Source organism: Alternaria alternata (genome assembly GCF_001642055.1).
Source record: "Alternaria alternata strain SRC1lrK2f unplaced genomic scaffold CC77scaffold_2, whole genome shotgun sequence".
Taxonomy (NCBI): Eukaryota; Fungi; Ascomycota; class Dothideomycetes; order Pleosporales; family Pleosporaceae; genus Alternaria; species Alternaria alternata.
This window is the reverse complement of record NW_017306191.1, coordinates 1345218-1360546: the sequence shown is the minus strand read 5'-3', so window position 1 is coordinate 1360546 and position 15329 is coordinate 1345218. Positions and strand designations below refer to the sequence as shown.

Here is a 15329-nt window from a genome sequence, read left to right as displayed (position 1 = left end):
GAGAACATTCACGATGTGACAGATTCAACGAACACTTATTGGTCGTCGTGGGTATCACCACCCAAAGCTCTCGGTATGCAGGTATATGCCTTGCGCGCCCGTTCCTTTATGCACTGCCCTCTCATCGCTCAAGCAAACGACATCTTGCTTCACATCCGCCACTAAGCCCTGCGGCCCACACACCACCACTGCACTCTCTCCCAGCGCCTGTTCCAATGACCTGCATATAATATCGCGTGTTCTTGGTCGACCCGAGTATACCGCTATCGCAGGATGTACGACAACTTTCTTACTTGGTTCAAGAGAAGATGGAGTAGAAGGTACGAAGGAAGTGGGACGAGATGATGCATTGGCTTTGGGTTTCGAGCAGACACATACGGTTTTACCGGCTGGAGAAGACTCCGATTCGTCGATGGCAGCGCGGCAACAGCATGTGCCGTTCGGACCACAGGACGTTTGCTGGACATCGAGGCTTTCAGAATTGAGAGATGCGACTTCTTGATAACCTTCCTTCTCTGACTTTGTCGTGCTGCTTCCTGTTGTCATCTGTTGAGGCGATCTATACTGCACTGCGCCGTGCTTAGGTTCCTTCTGCTGCTGTGCTGCGTTCGTGTTGGGTGCTGTCACACCCGAGAGTAAAGAATTGTGCTCTTCGGTAAAGGATTCGTCGCAGGTGATGTACACCGTCATCTCGAGCTTGATATCGCGAAGTGTTTCTTGCAGCGCTTCGAACTCGGTATATATGGAGGAAAGTTGCTCAGAGAACCAACTGAGTTGACCTCTACTCTTGACAACCCATACGAAGCGAAGGTGTCGTGTGACGGCGCCAGTTGGCGCTTTCAAGAATGAAGTGCTGCCTGGGCTATCACGAGCGTTCTCCTTCCAGCCTTGGAGTAAATCGCGTAGGAGCGGAAGGGTGAAGGTTCCACCGGTGCTGCCCGCTAGGAGAACGACGCTGTCAAATTGACGAAGTGGTCTCAAAGTGCCATAGGGGCCTTCTATGGCCACGTTTCTGGCTTTTGCAGTCACTCCAACCAGACTGCCAGATCTCTCAGCATGCCGAAAGAAACGTTTTGTCCCGCCTTTTTCAGCCTTGACGTAGAACTCCATCTTTCCATCTTCTGGGATCGATGCCACGGTGAACGGGTGACTTTGGAGTGGTACTAGGGAATGGCAAGATAGGTATACATGCTGGCCAGGAGTCCAGCTGATAGGAGGATTGGTGACAACGATACGTGTGGTGTTGTGTGGAAGAGGTGTGAACTCAGCTTTGCATACCCAGAAGCCATCGATCTGGCCCCGCTTCTTCAACGATGGATGGAAGAAGGATGTGTTGATGTATAGTAGTCGGAGCGCGCGGAAGACACGGTCAAACAGGAAAAAGGCAACGGGTGCCCAAACATAGCCGTTCATTTCGATAGGGGTATGAATGTAAACGAACGCAAGGAATACCGCAAAGGAGACGATGTGTTGGATAACGAATATTTCGTAGTTCCAGCCACGAATGGGTGTCATAGAGCTGAAGACGATCCACGCCAGCGTGCACCAGGCGGCAAGGCCTTTCCACACAATCTTGTTGTTCTTGAGTTGGTAGCCAATGTAGTCGTACGGTGCCCAGGCACTGAAGAAGTACCCCATGTGCATAGTAGCTGTGAGAAGCATACATCGAGCGCACCACCGGTGAAGCCAATTGAGACGTTCATAGCTGACACCACTAAGACACCCTATTACATTATTCTTGCCCGCTAGTAGGACGATGATAGGTAGTTGGGCGATCGTAACCACACCGCAACGGAAGCCAATATTTTCCATACTGAACTGGTCCGTCACATCGAAGCCGTACAAACATAGGACGACTAGGACTACTACGTTTGCTGCAACCAAGGACGATCGACCGACTGTTGGTAATCTGAGTACGCGACCCTTTAGTGGTATGTGGAGAGAGAAGTTAGACGCTTCGCGCGTTAATGCGAAGAGTGTCGCGTTTCCAAGAGCGAACCATGACCTCGGCTTTGCGGGTGTCTGCGAACCGCCTCTTATCGTAAGCATTCTTTGGCGGTATAGCACGTAGTTGTAGACGTTGAAAATTGTTGCGACGCCTACTGCTGCCCCTATTACTGCGTAGTAGAAATCTGGCCATTCTGTGAGCTCGGGCAACATGCCCATAGAGCCCATCGACATGTGGTTGTGGCTCATGATGGGCGCCGCTGCGATTACGCAACCGTCGTTTGGCTGATGATTTCAGGCCTGGAATAGATGCGAAGTTGGGCGTTTGCGAATGACGGACGGGCGAAAGCCTAGCCTTGGTGTTTATCGCATGCTGGCTCGGTCGGAAACAAGTCTAAGACGTAACTAGGGTGATGGTTTCGTCGACTGATGAGTTATGGGTGCGAAGATACACTCTGGTACTTTGGGAGATGGATAGAGTGTAGCAGTGTCATAGGAACAACGAGGACCGATAGTGATGTAGAGGAAGTGTCACACATGGAGCACCTTCAGATACGCTTCTAACAATAATCCAATGTTTCCGTAGTGCCGAGTGTAATCAATCGCCTCCCACATGCAGGCTCGATGCACTGCGGGGCCTGGATTGAGGGCCAGTGGGCACCATCCTGGCCGTGGCGTAGGTCAAGCTTCGCGTGCTAACCAAAGACGGCTAATTATGCTCAAAGTCGCTCTTGGAACTCACGGCTCTTTGAACGTCGCCCGTTCGTTCGTAGTCACCGGCAGCGCGCCATGGCCCACCGAAGCTGCAGGTGCATCGCTGCAGGCCGTCCGTGGCTTCGAGATTGCTCTCTCTTACTTGTAGGCGGGAAGGCAGTGCCGAGAAATGTGCTCACATGCCCTGACGCTTCACGCATCAGCCCAGACTTGACATTTTCTTGAGTGTCGCAAGATCCTACTCACTCACTTAACTCGTATACACTGCAACACGAAATCAACGCCCCCAGGTTATGCGTTCATGCTGAAGCGTCTTTACTTGCGCAATCGGAACCAGCGAACGTGCAACCCCCATAACGTACCAAGGACTCTTAAGCGATCATCTCCCCAGTACCGAGTTAGCAGTCTGGAACTCAGTACCTAGTCTTCGATATCTAATCACCCCACACAACCCAGACGTACGCTTTTCTGAACCTCATCGTCAGAAACATTCTCATCGATTACGCGCACACACACCCAGCTTGGCACCATGGTCGCTCACGAGGGTCACGAAACGGCTACTAGTTCGATGGATATGGGCGGCATGGATATGGGTACTTCGTCACATGGCAGCATGGCAATGGCTTTCTTCACGGCGACGAACACTCCGCTATACTCCGAAGCATGGACCCCTACGACTGCTGGTCAATACGCTGGGACATGCATCTTCCTTATCTTCCTCTCCATCCTCCTCCGTGCAGTCTTTACAGCGAAAACCTTGCTTGAGGTCAGAGCAGTTAAGAGCGCCTTGAAGCGACGATATGTTGTCGTTGCTGGCGAAAGAGCGGTTATCGAGAAAGCTACGGATGACGCCAACTCGATGACTGGTATTCTTACAACAAATGGTGTCCAGGAAGATGTGCGGGTTGTCTCGGCGCCTGTATCTCATATTCAGCCATGGAGGTTCAGTGTCGATCTGCCTAGGGCACTCATAATGACGGTTGCGGCTGGTGTCGGATACCTCCTGTAAGTAATATGCATGCTTGTACATTGCCTTGGTCGAAGCTGACTCCTCAACAGCATGTTGGCAGTTATGACATATAATGTGGGATACTTTTTGTCTGTTTTGGCAGGTGCTTTTGTCGGCGAACTGGCATTTGGCAGATTCAACCAAGTTGCGGCCCATTAAGTTAGATTCTTAACCACACCTATGTATTCATAAGAAAACTTGTCATGACAAAGTTGCTTGTTCACATCAGCGCCTCAATTAATTCATGCTTCACGGAACCTTTCTTATCGCTCCGTGCTCGGCCAAACATTTTGACCCACGAAGTGCTAACGTTATCGCCAGGTCCACAAAGCTTGTTCCACACAAGATCCGAACATGCGATTCATGAACGTGTTATTCCCATGATTTTGATCTTCAAAGCCGGTGTAGAACCATAGTCCAGGCCTCAGAGTGTCACCGGAATTCTCATGGGTGGAATAGATCCATGTTCGACGCTAGTCGCTTCCGCCATAGAACCACTGCTTTGGTAATAAACTTGCTCAACCAGCGCGCCACAACATACCGTACCCTGATAACTTGCACATTAGCGAGTGCCGCCGCCGATGCAGAATATCACTCACTTACTGTTCTTTGCTTAGATCGTCGGCCTATTTGAAACGCAGGTTAAATGCATGTCGCCATCAGTGCTCACGCGCGAGGCACGCGGTTCACTGGACGGAATACACGGCATGGTAAGATGCGTTCCAACCTAAGCTGCAATAAATACGGCAGGAGTTCCCAGCGTTCGCTTGCTGTTCATTGTTGCATTCTTGACTTTCTCGCGCTTCTCTATACAAAGTCAACCGCGTCTTCCTCTCTACCTTGACATCAATACCTACATCTACCTCCGAACCGTAAACATGCTTTCCAATAGCATCCTCACACTCGCGTTCCTACCTCTTTCCCTCGCTCATTTTCAACTCAAGTTTCCTGCGGCGCGTGGGTTCACCGACGACACTGAGGGCAACTTCCCGTGCGGAGGTTTCAACGATGTTCAACAACAACGCACCGACTTCCCCATTGGCGGTGGCCCAATACAACTGCACATGGAGCATCCACAAACGAATGTTGCTGTGTACATGGCCATTGGCGATAACCCGGGGGATGGGTTTAGCATTGTCGCACAACAGCAGCTCCAGGTCTCAGGGCTTGGAGACTTTTGCTTAGGCTCGGTCGCCGTACCGGCAGGATTGAACGTTTCGGACGGCACCAAGGCCTCAATACAAGTCGTTACCAACAACCACGAGGCGGGTGGTCTATACCAGGTAAGCTTACTACTCATGGACTTCCCCGTTACAACAGAATCGCTAATGTCCATAGTGCGCGGACGTAACCTTGGTCAACAATGCCCAGATCAACTTCAGTGAAGACTGCAAGAACCAAACAGGCATGAGTGTTACCCAGGAGAACATTTCTGGAAACCCCAACGGAACATCATCAACAGACGCAAGCCCGAGCTCGGCGACCAGTGGAGGTGCAGCATCAGCCACACCGACCACCGGCGCAGCAACACAAGCGAAGGTTGCCTCGTGGGCTTTGGGTGCTGTTGGTCTGGCTGGAATGGCACTGCTCTAGATAGTGGCGTGTTGAGGTAGAAAGCTGTATACCAATATTGATTATTCCCTTCTGTGCCTTGCGTCATTCTACCATTAAGTGAAGCATGCATTTACGTGTCTCGAGAAACAGACAAGCATGTCATTTTGCGTAAATGCGCTGCGAGTGAGAATTGGCGCCCGTCGTGAGCTGACGGTCAGTCTTGAGATGCGAGCTTGATGGCGGCGTGTTGGCGTTCATGTGTGTGGAATGACACTCTGACGTTGCGGGGATCTGGAGCTTCCAACAAGCGAGGCATGCACACAATCGGCGCTTCCGTAGAGTTTCGCCGATGCCCGCAACAACTTCACCAGCAACACCACACTCCAAGTCTCGGCCACGATCCCGAATTTAGGTGCGTACCGATCCCGTATTCACCCTGAGCTCAAGCCCTCGCTCAAATCTGCGAAGAAACCGAACCCGACCGCTGACCCTCGACTTGCACAGCTCTCCCCACCTAGTCATCCTTCTTCCTCAACACCGCAAATATGGATCAAGCAAAGTTGGCGCGCATGCAAGCGTCAGTGCGCATTGGTATGTACGCCTATTCTGAGCTGGAATTGCCTTGGGCGGCAGGCAGTCATATCACTCGAGGTATCCATTGCTAACCTGTGCGTGTATAGGGTAAGCAAGCTTCTTGTCCTCTATTTTTGACAGCCCCGCACCACAAAATATCTTGACACCCCGAAACCACCACCACGACCACCAATCACTAGCGAATGGCATAGCAGGACTCAGATGGATATGAGGGATTCGAGGCTAACTCGATATATAGCGGCAAGGGTACTCCCCGCAGGAAGGTCAAGAAGGTCCACAGGGCCGCTGGTACCGACGACAAGAAGCTCCAGACCGCGTTGAAGAAGCTCAACGTCCAGCCCATCCAGGCCATTGAGGAGGTCAACATGTTCAAGAGCGACGGAAACGTCATCCACTTCTCGGCACCTAAGGGTACGTCATCCTAGAGCTCCGCACCGTGAGAAGGTTGAGAGGGGAGTTTGGACATACAGCAGACATGCTATTATCTAAACCCGCTCTTCCATCACCCACATTCGTAATACACCATATACTGACGCGCACATTTGTTTAGTCCACGCCTCAGTACCTGCCAACACCTTCGCCATCTACGGACACGGTGAGGACAAGGAGCTAACAGAGCTCGTCCCCGGCATCCTCAACCAGCTCGGCCCAGATTCGCTCGCATCGCTACGCAAACTTGCCGAGTCCTACCAGAGCATGCAGAAGGAGAAGGGTGAGGACGGCGAGAAGAAGGACGACGACGACGAGGACGATGATGACATCCCCGAACTTGTCGCTGGTGAGAACTTCGAGTCCAAGGCTGAGGTCGAGTAAGAAGTTACACAAAAAGTAGCTTGACAACGACTGGAAAGAGCCAGGGAGGAGTCATGTGCAATGACAGCCTACCGCATGTATATTGATATGGAGGACTTCATGGATGCAACGACCGTGACGGTCAGCAGTCGCGGTGGGTCTTGCATTCAGATACCGGACTGGCGTTATGTCTCGGAACAGATATGAATGAAAATCTTCTAGCACGCTCCCCATGTCATGACTGCGCACCAAACACAAGATGGGAGTCTACGCGCATTTGACTCTGCGAGTTTCCAAGGCCTACGACTGCGCACATGAATCGAATGTCGCGAATGAAGCTTTTCGAGATGGTAGTGCGACAAAGAGTCGTTGAAGATCCCACGAGTCAGCTGTAACTAATGTGTCAAGCCTCAGAGCTCGTGATTTGGGGTATAGGCGCCAGAAGGACGGAATACCCCCGCAATTGTTACGACTTCGTAAGCACAAATCTGTCTGCTGCCATAGTTTATACATCCGTATCATTGTCAGCAAGGGTTCGGCAACAATGGGTTCCGTGGTTAGGCGTAAAACAGCTAGTACGCGATCCCTAGCTTCCTTTTCCCAAGCCTCCAACATCTCACAATTGGAATAAGCAGCGTGGCCATGGTTGCGATTCATAAGCCCAAGCATAAGCAACGTCCAATGTCGGCTAAAATACTGATAAGGAAACTTTGAGAACTATTTATGAAGGGCTAACAACACGCTTACTATAATGAAACGTCTCAGTCACTCGATTCAGCCTCGACTTGACGATTCGGCGGCTCCCCACCTACGGCGTCCCTCAGGCTTGAAGCGCGCCTAAAGTTTATCATCGACGCGTCTCCCAAACGTTTTCTTTTTGCGACGTGTTTGTTTCGCTCATAATCTTTTCTTCACTCAGTATACTCATTTCAAGCGCATCTTTAATCGTCATTCAATATGAGCACCGAAACTATCCTTATCCTCGGGGGTTCCTTCGCAGGAATCAGCGCCGCGCATTACGCCCTGAAGCATATCCTCCCGCAACTACCGAAGAAGGACGGAGTGACCTACAATGTTACACTCGTCAACCCCTCTAAAGATTTTTGGTGGCGCATCGCAGCACCTAGAGAGAGCGTTTCTAAGCAGATGATGCCTTCAGAGAAGACATTCTATCCAATCGAACCCGCTTTCACCTACGCATTCCCAAAATTCAAGTTCGTCCAGGGGACCGCTACACACGTCGACCCCACCAGCCAGACGGTTGGTGTTGAAACCGCGTCAGGCGAGCAACAAAACATCGAGTACGCCGCGCTTGTAATAGCAACTGGATTCACTACACCAAGCCCTCTGTTTACACAAGCTACCGATCGCGAGGCCCTCGAGAAAGTACACACGGCCTTTCAGGAGGGCCTGAAGAGCGCGAAGACAGTAGTAATTGGCGGTGGTGGCCCTGTGGGTGTCGAAACTGCTGGAGAGGTTGCTGAGATTTTGAACGGTCGACCTGGTTTCATGGCGTCTGCGCCCAAGAACCCGAAAGCAAAGGTCACTCTTGTCTGCGGTGACAAGAAGCTTTTGCCTCTCCTCCGCCCAGCTATTGGACAAACTGCAGAGCAGTTCCTGAAGCGACTGGGATGCGATGTCACTTATAATACCAGGGTTGTTGCGTCGACCAAAGCGGGCGAAGAAGAAGGCGCGAAGACGAGGGTGGAGCTTAGCAACGGCGAAACGGTAGAAGCGGATATTTACATTGATGCAACTGGCTCTCGGCCGAACACTGGCTTCCTTCCCAAGGAGTGGCTCGACACGCGCAATCGCGTAGCCTGCAACGACAAGACCCTCCGCGTCGAACACGAATCCGCCGGTCCGCGTGTCTACGTCGTCGGCGACGCAGGGTCATACACCCGTGGAGGAGTCATGGACATGTCCGATGCTGTGCCTGCTGCCATGACCAACCTCAAGAACGACCTTCTTGCCCACTTGACCGGGGAGCCTCACAAGGGCGATCGTCACTACACAGCGAACCTGAAGGAGCAGCAGATCTGCCCCATCGGGACCCAGAAGGGTGTGGGCGCATTCAATGGATTTAGGGTACCCAGCCAGATGGTATGGATGATCAAGGGTAGGGATTACATGATCAGCCAGCTTGCTGAGGGCACGTTGAGGGGCGATCAGTTCAAGAAAGAGGGAAAATGGACGCCTGTACAGCAGGTCGGTAAGGCTGGACTCAGTTCAGGATAGATTCGAAGCTTCACGAAGCTACAACTGCGAGGAGACTGGACAGATTGATCACAGAGATCGGATGTAGCTAGTGTTTGTGTTTGCATGTCGCGTTTCACTCACAGCGTATGGGAATACCCCGGGGCATAGCGCGTGGGTTATATAGTCTTAAATTTTTATCAAGTGGGATTGATTGCTATGATGGCCCAACATGGATGTTTGATCAATGTGACAATCAGGTTATGCTTAAGATCTCCAGGCCCCACCCATTAAGCTTAACCTTAGCGCGTCATAGCTCAGAGCTCCAAAATTTCCCAGCGTCAACACAGGTGCTAACGACTCGCGCCTCGAATATCCCACCCACACTCAAGTGCAAACTATCGTGCAGTACTCTCGCCATGGCCACCACAACCCAATCCTCCCCAGCGCTCACATTCCCTCGCCCAATCTTCGCCGCTGTCTCCCCGCACCCGTTTCTCCAAGCGCATCTCTCCGCTGAGAAGAAGAAGCCAATTCGCGCCAACGGCCGCACCGCAAACGAATTTCGCACACCAGGTATCAACACCGGGAGTTTAACTCACTGCAACGGCAGTGCGGTCGTGCGACTCGGAAACACAAGTGTGGTGTGCGGAGTGCGCGCGGAGATCTTGAAAGAAGAGGACATACCAGGTACCTACAAGTACCCAGGTCAGAATGCAGACGACGAAGACGACGGGGATGATGAGGAAGTGGAAGAGCTGAGGCTCTTGGTCCCAAACGTGGAACTATCTACAGGAAGCACGCCCTCTCACATCCCCGGCAATGCACCGTCCACATATGCGCAAACACTTATAACCCGCATACGCTCTCTCCTCAACTCAACACACCTTCTTCGCGCCTCAGACCTCCGCATACTATATAAGCCATCAACAAATCCCGAAGATCCAGACACGGAGGCCGAGACACAACTGAAAGGCTACTGGGTCCTCTACCTCGATGTCTTCTTCATCAGCATTGATGGCAACGCATTCGATGCTGCGTGGATATCTATACTTGCCGCACTCCGCGATACACTTCTTCCACACGCTTACTACGACGAAGAGTACGAGGGAATACTATGCTCGGACGAACCAAATGAGGCGCATCAGCTTCAGCTACGTGGTCTACCAATACCCAGCACATTCGCAGTGTTCGAAGGCAGGAGAGAAGAGGAAGACGAAGCAGTAGACTTTGTACTCAGTGATCCGGATGCGTTTGAGGAGGGCGTATGCAGAGAAACGGTCAGTGTGATGGTGGATTGCGCTGGCGGAAACAAGGGTACAAAAGACTTGGTCATCAGGCGAGTGGAGAAGAGCGGTGGGGGTGTTGTGGGGAGAGAGACAATGGGAGCTCTGGTCAAGAGAAGCATCGATCGATGGGGTGTTGTCGAAAGTGTGTTGAGTGGGAAAGCTTGAGCCACATGACATGCACTTGGCGCCCACCTAACATCGCGACGAATCTAAAATCCATCAGGCGAGTTCGAAAGAACATCATGAAACGCTGCTCATCTGCGTGACCGACTCAAGGTTGCCCCAACAAATAGGGCTTAGTTGGACCTACAGTCCAGACCGACATACGTCTCATCTGCGTCAAGCGGTTGTACATTTGATCAATCTCAATATGCACAGCTATGATAGAGACGACGATAAGGACGTCAATTAGATTGATGTCCATGTTTCTCGTCGATCAGATAGTTTACAGGCATGAAGTACAAATATATATTGTACGTGCGAATCGCCAGTACAACCATTCAGGCGTTGATACGCACAGAACCCAAGTTGATATGCAACAAATCTTCATTCACTCTATGGTTTGCGATTCATGGGCATCCGCCAAGTCGTCTTTCCACCTATGTTGCTCCTTCTCCTAGATACTGGGAATCTATTAGACCTTCCAGAAACAAAAGGCTCTGCTAATCAGACAAAACAAAGTTTTGTTCTTTTGCGGCACGCTGCCGCTCTGTTGTACCGGTCGCTTCGTCCCGTGGAAGCTCAACAATTGTGGTTCATTCACACCCACATATGTTAACACAAGCGCGAAATGTACGGAGCGCCTACTGGTAGTACAGGGATGCTCCACAGCGTATCACAGTACAAGTTTTTGCAGGCCTTCATTACGCGCCTTCCTTGTCAACGTCCTATTCATGGCGTTGAAACATCACACAGGGAACATTTGCGCGCGTACAGTGCTATCGAGAGATACTGTCCATCCTTAGGCACTACAATGCCGGCCCCATTCGAGACGAATCATGACGACAGCGAAGTTCCTCGACTCCACGTCTGGGCAGCAACACGTGGTATGTCGATCAAGTCTGGTCCAGACCACACGTCTTCTGCTATGAGTACTGTGCGTTTCACAAATAGTAGGGATGGTAATCTCCCTATCGATACCAGCCGTGTCTTGAGCTGTCGTTGAGACTTCAGACATCGGGCTAAATGGCAAAGGGTCCACGCTCCGACTACTGTGAACTTGTTGAATGGTGGCCGCTCTCTACCGGACGGAGACTTCTGCCAGGTACGCGCAGGAACACGTATCTTGCAGGCTTAGTCTTGAACTAGAGGAGAGCTGCATCGGTTCTCCTGGCTGCTAGACCCAGTCTGCAGGTCACCACAAACTTGTTATTCGACGCCACGCACATGCTGTGTCCAGGTACGGACTGTCATCTCTCACTGTGCCGTGCAGAGTGACGACGAGTTTGGAAAGTCCGTGTGCGGTTCTTATCGATTTACTTCCACATACAGGATATGACAGGTCGTCAAGATTACCACTGCCCTGGTTCATATCTAAAGACAGCAAGCGGTCCTTGCGAAAATCTCGTTTCCAGATGCCGGGGCGATCCTTTGGGTGACTCCCGTCGCGGCCCAGCGGTAAAAGTACACAGCTCCACTTTGGGTGGGTTCACTGTAAGAAAGCATCTTTGCCGGATTGTCCTCCTTATCAAAGCCCTTGTCTCGAAGCCTAAAAAGAAACTTTTGCAGCAAATCGAAGCGCGCGCGGACATTAATCTTAGGCAGGGGGAGTCAGCACCGTTTGAAGATCAGCCACCGATGCCTCGCCTCCGACGATCGTGACGCTAAGCGCCCCGAACACCGTCAGGAACGGGATGTGTGTTTCTGTCCTATCGATACGTTGACTACCGTCCAGACTCCGGGAAGCAAACAATGGGCGTCGCGTGAACCGTATATCGGCTTGTTTCAGACAGCGACGGCGTACTGCAAGCCTCGCTGCAGATTGAAGGCATTTGGGCGTCACTGCTAAGTATTTTTGTGACTCGCGGAGTGGGATCCTCTTATCCTACCCCTGACGCCCGCGCCGCCCACGAACTGCGCGCGGCTCCCCTGGCTTAGATCTCCACCTGGAAACAACGACGCACATACGCGAATCTAGTCACATAGTCAAACTTTTGGAAGCCTCAGCTAATCTCGTCCTAGAATGGGGCGCCTCAAGCGTGGACTGGCCACAGCAGGCTGCATGCAATCCCAGGTGCAGGTGGGTGTCGATGTATATTTACCCAGCACCCTGCCCGTCGTTTCTTGCTCTTGTCGCTTGCTCTCCCATCGCTCTCTTTGGCTTCCGGTACGGGAATACCATTCTTTCATTCTTTTGGCTCTTCATATACACTCCTTTGACATCAAGAGCATCTAGAGTCTGTGACTCGGTCCTTTCATTAACAAACAGCTCACTCTTTTCGCTGTCTTACAATTGAGATCCACTTACCATATACCCGAGCACTACCACTAAGCAGCCATGCGTTTCGATATCATCTCCCTCACGGCTGGCTTTGCCGCAACTGCCTCCGCTCAATGCGTTGGCAACTACTTCAGCTTCTACAACCGCGCTGGTAATGCCATGAGCTACCAGCGTCTCGACCCCGGTCTATTCCCCGGAACTGAGAGCCCTCATCTCCACTCTTTCGACGGAGGAAATGGACTCTCCAAGTCCATGGGCTTTGCTGATACCCAGGCCTCGGACTGCACCACTGCTCGTGTCAAAACCGACAAGTCCTTGTACTGGCGCCCTACTCTGTTCTTCACCAACGGAACCAAACTTTACCGCGTACCCGAGCTGTCCACCAAGATCTACTACAAGTACGGGGATGGCAACAACTGGGCAAACGTCACGGCGTACCCAGGGGACTTCAACATGATCGCTGGTAGCCCGCTCAAGCGTTCGGATGGCGACAACCCAGCCGGTGTTCGTTGGGGCTGCCACGAGCCTGACGGTGGCTCCACAGCCATCTTCGCCAATGGTTTTCCCAAGGGCTTCAGCACCTGCAAGTACGGCTTCGCGTCCGAAGTCACCTTCCCCTCCTGCTGGAACGGTGAGAAGATGGATCCCAAGAACCCCAATGCGCACATGGCCTACCCCAACGGCAACGCTGGCATCGGTATCGAGAACTGCCCAACCACTCACAGGGCTGCGCGCTTCCCGACTCTCTTCATCGAGTACTGGTGGGATGTTACCAGCTTTACATTTGGTCCTGATGAGGCTCCTTGGCTCTTGTCCAACGGTGACCCAACTGGCTACGGCTTCCACGGTGACTTTGTAAGTTCTTCTACACCCCTCTTATATGCCCTTACTAATATGACAATAGATGAACGGATGGGAGACCGGTGTCCTCGAGAAGGCTGTGAGTGAGAACGATGGCTGCAAGTGCGGTTGCGGATGCGGACAGGAAGAAATGGAACAGTGCTTCGGTTCCGAGAATGTCAACAAGGACAGCGACGAGTCCTGGGCAAGCTGCTCTGCCATGGAGGCATACGGCGGCGACGATGGAAGCGTCCTTGATGCTCTCCCTGGTTGCAACCCTATCCAGTCTGGCCCTGCTTCTGCTACCTCAGCATCTGGCCCAGGCTGCACTGCTGCACCTGCCCCTGCTGGCAACAGCACAGCAACTTATTCCGCAACCGTACGCCCTACTTCCATGGCTGCCGTCTCATCTGTATATGGGGCTGCCCCCTCCGGCGTCTACTCCGCGGTCCTACCCAACGTCTCTTCTGCAGTGTCGGTAGTCGGAGAGGCCGCAACTCCTCTCCCCATGAGCGCCTTCTCATCTTACAGCGCCGTGCTTCCTGATAAGCAGATTGGCAAGCCAACTGGCAGCTACAATGCTGCGCAGCCCACCCCGATTGCGTCTGAAGTTGCAGATGCTACTTCCTGCACGGGCGGAGCTGTTGTCACTGAGACGGTAAAGGCGACAATCACCGTCACCGTCGACGGACATGCCGCTATGAACACAGGCTCCTACTAAGCCATGCTTCAAAGCAGATGACAGTTTCTCTACGCGTTGCCATGGCGCATCCACATCTCGGAGCTTCCCTGCCACCCAAAAAAGAACACTCAAGTCGTACATTTTTACGTTCCATGTACATACTTTGCCATTAACAGGCACACGAAGACTATAGAGGATAGCTAAGATTTCCTCAACCAATCGTTTACCGAAGACACTTTGCTGTTGCTTAATGACCTAACTTTGTGCATAGCGTGATGAGCAAGTGCTTATAAAATGCTGGGTGTGGTACAAGACTATACATGTTGATGTGTCGTGAGCACTGCACAATGTACCCCGTGTCTACCTCGTTGTCGGCACTAAGATGGTGCTCCAGGATGCGTGATTGAAGTTGCGAACTAGGTCCACGTAAGGAAAATAGTGAAACCAAACGTGTGGACTTTTTACGCTGCAGCGTTAAAGCCTTGAACCAAGCAGTCAGTATGTATGTCGTGCATCGAAGACATTGTAGACTATATCAGCATCGAAAAAAAAAGCCCAAAGTTGCGTTTTGCAACGTCCACCGTCTTTGCAACGTCAAAAAGATGCTCGCAAAGGTATGAGAGAGCAAAAAAGGAGAAATGCGCTCTTGCGAACGCCGATGATGACTCATCGGAGGTTTGAACTCCGGACCTTCAGTGTACTGACAAGGCTTTTGAGGACCTTTGTTAGACTGACGTGATAACCAACTACACCAACGAGCCCTGTTTGATGGAATGAGGAGAATGGATGACCGATATATCTCGGATTTGGACAACTCTTGCTTGCTCGGTTGACTGAGACGTCTGAGTTCAAGAAAGTGGGGTGCCGCAGAACTTGACCCGAGGCGGACATCGTCGATTATTCGACCAGATCCACGAATCAGACAAGGTCCACGAGCTATCAGCTTAGCGTCGCTTCTTTCAATTGGTTGTTCCCTCGTAAGTTGCCATGTTGACTCCTGCCAATGTCAAGGTATCGAGAAAAGATATGTCGACCTTCAAGCTGATGGATCCTGGATCTTGGTCGATAGTGATTAGGCGGTCCGAACGAAACTGCGCTTCCAAGATGAAGGTTGCCGTAGCCTGCTAGTAGCACCTGTTGCTAATTCCCGTTGAGATTCGGGGAACCTAGCTCTAGAGAGGCAACCCTGTATCGTTTAAGCAGAAAGTATGTCGACAATGCTGGGTTCGTATCGCAGTGGCGGGCGACAGACCAGCCCCTATAACATTAGGT

The 15329-nt window shown here is 51.8% G+C and overlaps 6 protein-coding genes and 1 non-coding gene across 7 annotated transcripts; 5 read left to right on the top strand and 2 right to left on the bottom strand.

The window, feature by feature from the left end:
• Positions 1-54: 54 nt before the first annotated feature.
• On the bottom strand, positions 55-2166 carry CC77DRAFT_1027993 (ferric-chelate reductase; the record flags this gene model as incomplete). The annotated part of the gene is made up of 1 exon (XM_018526410.1): positions 55-2166. The coding sequence occupies one exon, from the start codon at positions 2164-2166 to the stop codon at positions 55-57; it is 2112 nt and encodes a 703-aa protein (XP_018390881.1).
• Positions 2167-2710: 544 nt separating this feature from the next.
• On the top strand, positions 2711-3893 carry CC77DRAFT_1016422 (Ctr copper transporter-like protein). Its single transcript, XM_018524211.1, has 2 exons — positions 2711-3666; positions 3721-3893. Exons 1-2 carry the CDS (start codon positions 3191-3193, stop codon positions 3827-3829), a joined length of 585 nt encoding a protein of 194 aa, XP_018390880.1. The 5' UTR covers positions 2711-3190; the 3' UTR covers positions 3830-3893.
• A 655-nt stretch (positions 3894-4548) lies between these two features.
• On the top strand, positions 4549-6631 carry CC77DRAFT_926232 (NAC-domain-containing protein; the record flags this gene model as incomplete). The annotated part of the gene is made up of 4 exons (XM_018533907.1): positions 4549-4953; positions 5009-5217; positions 6057-6229; positions 6369-6631. 4 exons carry the CDS (start codon positions 4549-4551, stop codon positions 6629-6631), a joined length of 1050 nt encoding a protein of 349 aa, XP_018390879.1.
• A 936-nt stretch (positions 6632-7567) lies between these two features.
• Positions 7568-8848, top strand: CC77DRAFT_1027991 (FAD/NAD(P)-binding domain-containing protein; the record flags this gene model as incomplete). The annotated part of the gene is made up of 1 exon (XM_018526409.1): positions 7568-8848. The coding sequence occupies one exon, from the start codon at positions 7568-7570 to the stop codon at positions 8846-8848; it is 1281 nt and encodes a 426-aa protein (XP_018390878.1).
• Positions 8849-9225: 377 nt separating this feature from the next.
• Positions 9226-10260, top strand: CC77DRAFT_926183 (exoribonuclease family protein; the record flags this gene model as incomplete). The annotated part of the gene is made up of 1 exon (XM_018533903.1): positions 9226-10260. One exon carries the CDS (start codon positions 9226-9228, stop codon positions 10258-10260), a length of 1035 nt encoding a protein of 344 aa, XP_018390877.1.
• A 2332-nt stretch (positions 10261-12592) lies between these two features.
• On the top strand, positions 12593-14096 carry CC77DRAFT_1057234 (hypothetical protein; the record flags this gene model as incomplete). Its single annotated transcript, XM_018527991.1, has 2 exons — positions 12593-13390; positions 13440-14096. The coding sequence occupies 2 exons, from the start codon at positions 12593-12595 to the stop codon at positions 14094-14096; spliced, it is 1455 nt and encodes a 484-aa protein (XP_018390876.1).
• Positions 14097-14719: 623 nt separating this feature from the next.
• On the bottom strand, positions 14720-14818 carry CC77DRAFT_t9. Its single transcript has one exon. It is a non-coding gene; the product is annotated as a tRNA-Val (tRNA).
• Between the last annotated feature and the right edge of the window lie 511 nt (positions 14819-15329).

Excerpts from the sequence above, each read along its gene's own strand:
- CC77DRAFT_1016422 (XM_018524211.1), top strand. The coding sequence starts at position 3,191 with ATGGTCGCTCACGAGGGTCACGAAACGGCTACTAGTTCGATGGATATG. Across the intron at positions 3,667-3,720 it reads GCTGGTGTCGGATACCTCCT|CATGTTGGCAGTTATGACAT; the intron begins GTAAGTAATATG and ends ACTCCTCAACAG.